The 7,367-nt window shown below is 39.4% G+C and overlaps 1 protein-coding gene across 2 annotated transcripts in view; it reads left to right on the top strand.

Annotated features, from left to right (window-relative positions):
* The first annotated feature begins 237 nt into the window (after positions 1-237).
* Positions 238-7,367, top strand: part of LOC104957922 (SH2 domain-containing protein 4A-like) — a 10,925-nt gene continuing 3,795 nt past the window's right edge. Inside the window, exons 1-3 of one of the 2 annotated variants that reach the window (XM_010785598.1) lie at positions 238-437; positions 2,422-2,857; positions 6,979-7,096. In XM_010785598.1, the coding sequence (XP_010783900.1) occupies positions 2,683-2,857; positions 6,979-7,096 (293 nt within the window). In that variant the 5' untranslated portion in view covers positions 238-437; positions 2,422-2,682. Of the gene's footprint in view, positions 438-1,594; positions 1,723-2,421; positions 2,858-6,978; positions 7,097-7,367 lie in introns of those variants that run through there. The other variant, XM_010785599.1, reaches the window with a different exon arrangement.

Below are 7,367 nucleotides of genomic sequence, written 5' to 3'. Positions count from 1 at the left end.
CACAAGGGAGAAAATGATCAACATGAAGTTATTTATAGCAACAGATAAAGAAGGTGAAACATTTAACTTGATATAATTAAACCAACTTGAAACTTGTTTGAATTGTAAGTGAGATAAGACTGAGAAAGTAAAGGAATGAGGGAGGAGATAAAAAAGCTGTGATGTCAGGCCGTCCCACTGCTATTCAGTAGAAATGCAGCACAACAGAGTCGAGCCTGCATACCATTGCTGCTGCTGACGACTGCTCTGATCCCACACAAACAAACACACACACACACACACACACACACACACACACACACACACACACACACACACACACACACACACACACACACACACACAAAGGCACACGTCACTCACACATCATAGCACACTCGGAGAGGAGCTGAAACTCAGAGCAGTGCCTGGAGATGCGACCGGCTGGCAGCCACTGAGTGAGTCCACCTTCCCTCCTCTGTTAAGTGTCTCTCTTTTCTTTGTCTGTCTTTGTTGTGATTGCCATTCTACGGGCCGTCTAAGTTCATTTGTCTCTCCTCTGTCGCTGTGAAACGGCCACTGTTTTCTCACACTGAGAGACTTTTCAAGCTTTTCTCTCAGTATGCTGTGCACATACTCTCCTCTCTCTCTGCTTTTCTTTCTTTCTTTTCTTAGCGTGTGGTCAGAGGGAGGATGAAATCCAAGAGCTATTTGCACATCAGGCACTGAGCCAGACCTTTACATTTGTATAGCAGAATATTTTTTCTGTGTGATGTCTTTTAGGATGCTCATGTCTAATTTGTTCACGTTGGGATGCCATACCCTTGTGCAAATGTATAGTTAATTATAGGAGCTGTGATTGTTTCCGAGAAATATTGATTAATATGCCACTGAGTGGGCTGTAAACCTTCAAGTCAGTTCCAGTGTATTTGCATTGCTCTTAATCACAGTCTGAAACTCTTACATTGGGAAAGAATGAAAACACACCCTGCAGACAATGACCATAACATGGATCACTCAGAGAAGCCTTGAAAAGAGACTTGAAATATGCTGTTTAGAGTTGATTTAGGAATAATTACGCGGTTAAACTGTCATGTACATACAAATAACAGCGAGTTTAGCTAAGGTTTGGATAAAGTTTTAGATGTATTAGGTTTTTGAGCTGCTACTTTTTTGATTGCCAAAAATAATTAGTTGTTGGTATTCTTATATATATATTCAAAGCAAGCTGCTCCCTCCATGTTCTTTACTTCTATTAAAGTCATATTTTTTGTAGACATAGAATTTAAAACCAATGTTTGTTTGTTTTTCACAATATTTGCATTCAGTCCTGTCTTGCTTTCAGAGGTAGATATATTTGCTTTCTGGCTCGGTTAGACTCACAACCAATTATTAGGTGTAGTGGTTTAGTATAGTTCTATGATTAATAGCTGCCACACCTGAAACACTATCTTTAAGGGCGATACGTCACTTTTGCCAGCCTCTACTGATTTACCGTCATATAGGTCTGCCCCTTATGTGCAGATTGGTGAACTCTTATCACAAACACAAATCCTATTGGCTCTCCCTCAGACACTCACAGTTCCACATCTTTCAAAAGTCTGTTCAGGGTGGAGGCTGCTCTTATTCTGTGTGTACACACAGTTGGAGGTGGAGGTTGTTCTCTGGGATTTTATTTTTGAGAGCTTTGGGAATAAGATACTTAACTGGACAGGCTGTCGATCGGGGACACGTGTTGATAAGGTGCTAAAAACTGTTGTAGTTTTGTGTGTGTGTTTGTGAGAAAGACATGTTGACCCTTACTTACATATTTTTTGTTATAATCATTCAATTAAAAGTAGCCTTTTTATTTGGTTTTTCTTTCATATTTAAAGGTAAGTCACATTGAAATTTTATTAATACCAACATACCAACTGATTACTTCATTTCATTTGCTTATTTCCTTATCTATTTAACTTGATTAACGAGTATCACATGACTATTTTTACATAATTGGTATTGTTCTAGGCCTCCATGTCAAATGTCACGCCAATAGAGCAAGCTGAATTGAATTTGAATTGAGAGGAGAAAAAAGATACTGTCGCTTTTTTTAGCTCTATCTGTGTGTGTTACCCCCAGATAGCATGCTGTCATTTACGCCCTGTATTTTATGTGTGTGTGGATATATGTGTGTGCGTGTTGACATACTGGACCTGCCCCCTATTTGCATTTGAGTGTTTGAAACCACAGCGGCATTCTCGCTGCCTACTGTATGCAGGGTAAACACTGCATGCACACACACGCACCAACACACACACACATGCACCAACACACACGCACACACACAGTTTGAAGTTGTGGCTTATTTGCCTCGGGACTGTTGTGTTGTGCCAGCCAGAGCAGGATTGAATGGAGGGGAACTAAACAATACGGCAGATATAATCTTTCTTTCTCTCTCTTCAGAGCTCCGTCGACACACTGAACCTTCACCTCCAGAGAGGCCGACACACACTCCTACAGCACAGAGGAAGAGAACCTGACAAAGCACACTACAGTGACCTCCAGCAGTTAGACCGCACCTGATCCCACATCCTTCAAAGAAAAGGGAACCCGACTCTGGAACAGGAAAAAGGAGCGATCAGACCCCACCGCTGAAACACGACCCACTGTTCAGAGAGACAGAGGGGCTGACAGCCGTCTCTGACACCCGGGAGAAGAGGCATCATGCTGGCCAAAATCCTTGAGGACATGTGGGTGGAGCCCGGGGTGCTGGAGGCCCTCAGCGAGGAGCAGAAGAGGATCCTCTTCTTGAAGATGAGAGAAGAGCAGGTACGCCGCTGGACGGAGCGAGACGAGAAGGAGGAGAAGGAAGGAAGAGACAACAAGAGGCCAAAGAAAGGTAAGAGTGCAACAATTAATCTATTTTATATAAGGGGAGTCCCGGCACATAGGGAACACACTACACTGCAGTTTGAGTATTATCAGCAGTAAAAACAGGAAAACACTGACTACAGTTTCAGGAAGTAGCAAGGTTTCTGGGAAATGTGGCCTTTATGTTGACTATCAGTAACATAACTCTGACATGAAGTAGAAACAGCCAGCTTACATTGTCATTTCCTCACCGGAAAGCACCAGTGTGTCTCAACTCAATTCACAATTATGAATCGAAAAGATTAAAACTGCAGTAGACTACATTTATAATCATCTTTACTTGAATCAGACCATTCTCCAACATGCAAATATGAACACAAATAGCTAATCTTAAAAGCAAATGTTTGGAGATAGGCTTCTTTGCACTCTTGAGATTTGTTGAGATTTGGATCTGAACATTTTCCAATACATACAAATATTTGTTATTGCTGAATTTCTATAGTTTATCATTTTGGTGATTAAAACAACCGTTATATCTGTCCATGAAATATAGGGTTTCACCCCGCTGTAGTTTAGCTTAGCTTTAGCATGGAGACAGTTAACAACTAGCTGCTCAGCTCATATTGAGGGTTATGAAATCAACCTACCAGCACTTTTAAATCTCATGAATACACATGTTTTATCTTATTTATTTAGGCAGTACACAAATTGAAGTGAAAACAAATGATTCCCTGGAGTCTCTCAGACAAAGCTAGCTAACATGTTCCCTGTTTCCAGTCGCTAACCAAGCAGCCGGTTGCTTTTAAAGCTGTATTTGTTGGACATATATTAGAGTGATATTGACTTGAATTTATTTCCTAAATGTTGAACTATTGGATTATTCTTTTTGTCTTTTTTGATAGGGCTATAGCTTTCTTTAATTCAATCGTTTTTTGATAACAGATCTTCAAATGTGATTATTTTAGACAACATTTCAAGAATGTTTTTTTTTTTTGCTACTCAAAATTCTCTTCTGAATGCATGAATGCGGTTGTCAAAACGTACAATAATGCGCTCAGAATTTAGTTTAGTACTCATATAATTATTACACACATTAAAAAAGTATTTATGAAAAGTATTTATGAAGAGTATTTAGTCTAATATAATACCTTACTATTCTACTTTCACCTATATTCATGCACTTTATCACTGGCAATATTTCTGGGCGCACAAACACATTTATTATAGTATACTACAGGCAGAACATGTTTGAGATGTACTACAATTGTTTATTCAAGCCTTTTCACAACTAATTAATGAGCTGAAATCTTGTCAGCTGAGTGCACTTGATACACAAGCTGTGTAGTAACACCCTCTCCTCATTACCAATCTGATTAATGTGTTTAAAATACACACAATGTAACACAGTCCTTTCAATACTCTGTCAGCGACCCATGCTCAATCACCTTTCCTCCACTATCTTCTGACTCACTGAGACCCTATATCACCTGCACTGGATCTGCTGGACAATGGTTGTGTGTGTGTAACACTGTGTGAGTGTGTGTGTCTGCCTCTATCACCTCCAGTCTAAAGCTGAATAAGATTGAGTAAACTCTGTGGTTTGGGGCGTCGCCACGCTTAAATCGCATATTAAGTTACCGTCTTTGTTTACCCAATCTGTGCCATGTCATCTGAGAGCCAGCCGAGTGTGTGTTTGTTGCGTGTTCCCGTAACACAACATGAAATCCAGTTAGGTGTGTTTCATTGTTTGTTCACTGCGGAGTTGTTGGGACAGTCATTGAGTGTACATGCAGGCATTTGAATGTCATATAAATGCCCAATTAAATATTACTTGCTGCATTTCTGGTTATTTATGGGTGCGGTGTGAAATCAAAGGTGTGTTTCACAGACACACTATGACTTACTGCATGTCAGATATGAAGGTAGATATGGTGCAAAATGTGAGAGCGTGTAAAACCTGAAAAGAAATCTGAGCTTGTGTGCATACATTTACACTTGTATAAAATATCCACGTATCTGTGAACCAAATTTGAAGTCACAGAAGAAGAAAAAAAGTATTGTAACTTGTAGAAAAAAATGAACTTAGTGATGAAATGTTCACTTGCAGAAAAATATATATATATTTTAAAAGTATAAGGTTGGAGAAGTAGTTATTTAATTTAATCTGGCTTCGTATGATTAAAAGTAACACGATCATCGACCCGACGCAGTCCCCCATTGTTGTTGTTGTGAGCGAAGCACGGAGCTAGAACGGGAGCTGCGTTGGTGTGAAAGGGGCAACAGTAGTCACTTGTGTGTGACTGACCCGAGCTTGCGCCTCGTCGTTCTGATAGCTCCGCCCCTTCGCTCCAACCCCCCTCCCTCCCCCCACATCTACAGGTGAAAATTACTTTAGTGACACATTCATCGCAAGAAGTGTATCAAAGGTCAAGGCCGCAGATTAGTCGATTTATACTGCCACAGAGCAGATTCGTGAAGTTGTAATGACTGATTTGAGAGGTTGTAATAACCAAGTTGCAGTTGTAATGGAAAATAAATGAAGTGAACATTTCATCACTAAGTGAATCTTTTTTTTACAAGCTACAAAACTTCATCTTCTGTGACTTCAAATTTGGTTCACAGTTACGTGGATATTTTATACAAGTGTACATTTTGTTCACAGTTACGTGGATATTTTATACAAGTGTAAATGTATGCACACAAGCTCAGATTTTTTTTCTGCAAGTGCTCACATCAGGTTTTACACGCTCTCGCATTTTGCACCATATCAGAGATATCTTTAGCGACTGAGACATATACACAATGTACCCTTATGTGCTGTTCGACAGTGCGCAAAGTCATTCCCTCAAATATGAAGAGAAACAGAGCTGCCTTTGTGAGCTGGTTTCTATAATAAATCTGACTGATCAGTTCACTGTTAGGAGCTGATTGTCTCTATGGACAAGTACTCAGATCTTGTACTGACACACTGTGAAAAATAACCCTACTACAAGTTAACCAAAACACAAGTTAAAGTATTATCGGCAAAATGTACTTACATTATCAAGTAAATGTAGTCATGTGCATTTAGGCAAATGCTTAAATCTCTGTGTTCCCTCCAGAGGGAGTTCCTCTCCCTCAGCTCTGTGACGATGCATTTCATCCTTCAGTTTATCACAAACATTCAAAGTTAAGACATCTGGGGATGTGTGGTTTTTACTGGACTGGAGGCAAAGTAATTAAAGCTGTTTGATAATTGTAGTGAAAGGTACAATATTTCCTTCTGACATTTAGTGTAGTACAAGTAGAACAAATTGGAAGCACTCCAGTAACCTGCTTTTTTTGCCTTAAATAGCCCAGTACTTGAAGTAAATGTACTTCGCTATATTCCACCAATTTCACTTCCAATCGTCAGAAGAAGCGCTGCTGAACAGCTTTCTGAGCATTTTCATTTTCAAGCCACACCCCTAAGACGATGATGTCACTGCAGGTGTTTTACTATTATCAGGTGTCATGGAAAACACCTGTTATCACTCAGCATTGGGGAGTGGGGGTTATTTTTGCCAGCTGTGTCATCATGATGAGGTCAGAACTAAAAATACTTTTTTTAGGTAATGGAATACATGTTTGGAGTTGATTTCTGTATATTATGAGCTAAAGATTATATTATTACATAATTTACAATGAATTCTAATTATTCACAATTGAGTGAATTAGTCTAAATTCAGTATATGCAATGACAAATATAAGCAAACAACATGTTGGCTTTTTCCACACTTCAGAGGGAGTTTCTGTCAAACTGCCCCAGGTCAGTTTCATGTAGCTCTGCCGGCATAACAGGAATGAGGTCACTGCTTTTAACGTCTTTCTTTTCTTTTGTAATCCCACATTATTGAAACACTGTGTATCAATATTCTACTGTGCCTGTTTGCAGTGATATACAGTGAATGTCCTTCAATAGAAAAACACATAAAAAGAGATACAAGAATAAATCTGTGACAGTTTAACAGAGAAAGAAAGTCCATTGCTGTATTCTGAGGTTTCCCCAAACTCTATACTTGTAGGACGGCACCACCTTCTGGATAAAATACAGAATAACAGTTCATGCAACCATAGCTTTCATCACAATGTTGCTGAGAGACAAGAGCTTACATTTTTATTTCCCTCCAGCTTTCAACAAACATGTGAGGTGGCTGCTGGGTCGGGATGGAGAGGTGAGCGTCAGAGTGATCGGAGAGGTGGACGAGCTCAGATCCTCCAAACTCCTGCAGAGCCTCATGAACACCAGGTAAAAAAACAAAAACCTTTAAAGAAACAACATGGTATCACTGATGGACTCATTTTTGCATTTCGTGTCATTATTCACCAGTTTGTTTGCAGAACAGTGCAGTTGCTTTTCTCAATAGATGAGGAGCTATTACTTGTTTCACAAAAAAATGTAGAACCCTGGAAAGAAAATCCTATTAATCACCTCCACCAAGTCCACTCATCCCATGCTGATAATAGGTCTGTTTTCCTATTTAATGATTATATATATATATATATATATATATATATAT

Source organism: Notothenia coriiceps, unplaced genomic scaffold (assembly GCF_000735185.1).
Source record: "Notothenia coriiceps isolate Sejong01 unplaced genomic scaffold, NC01 NC01_scaffold00028041, whole genome shotgun sequence".
Taxonomy (NCBI): Eukaryota; Metazoa; Chordata; class Actinopteri; order Perciformes; family Nototheniidae; genus Notothenia; species Notothenia coriiceps.
The sequence above is the reverse complement of the archived record's forward strand: the minus strand, read 5'-3'. Positions and strand labels throughout refer to the sequence as shown.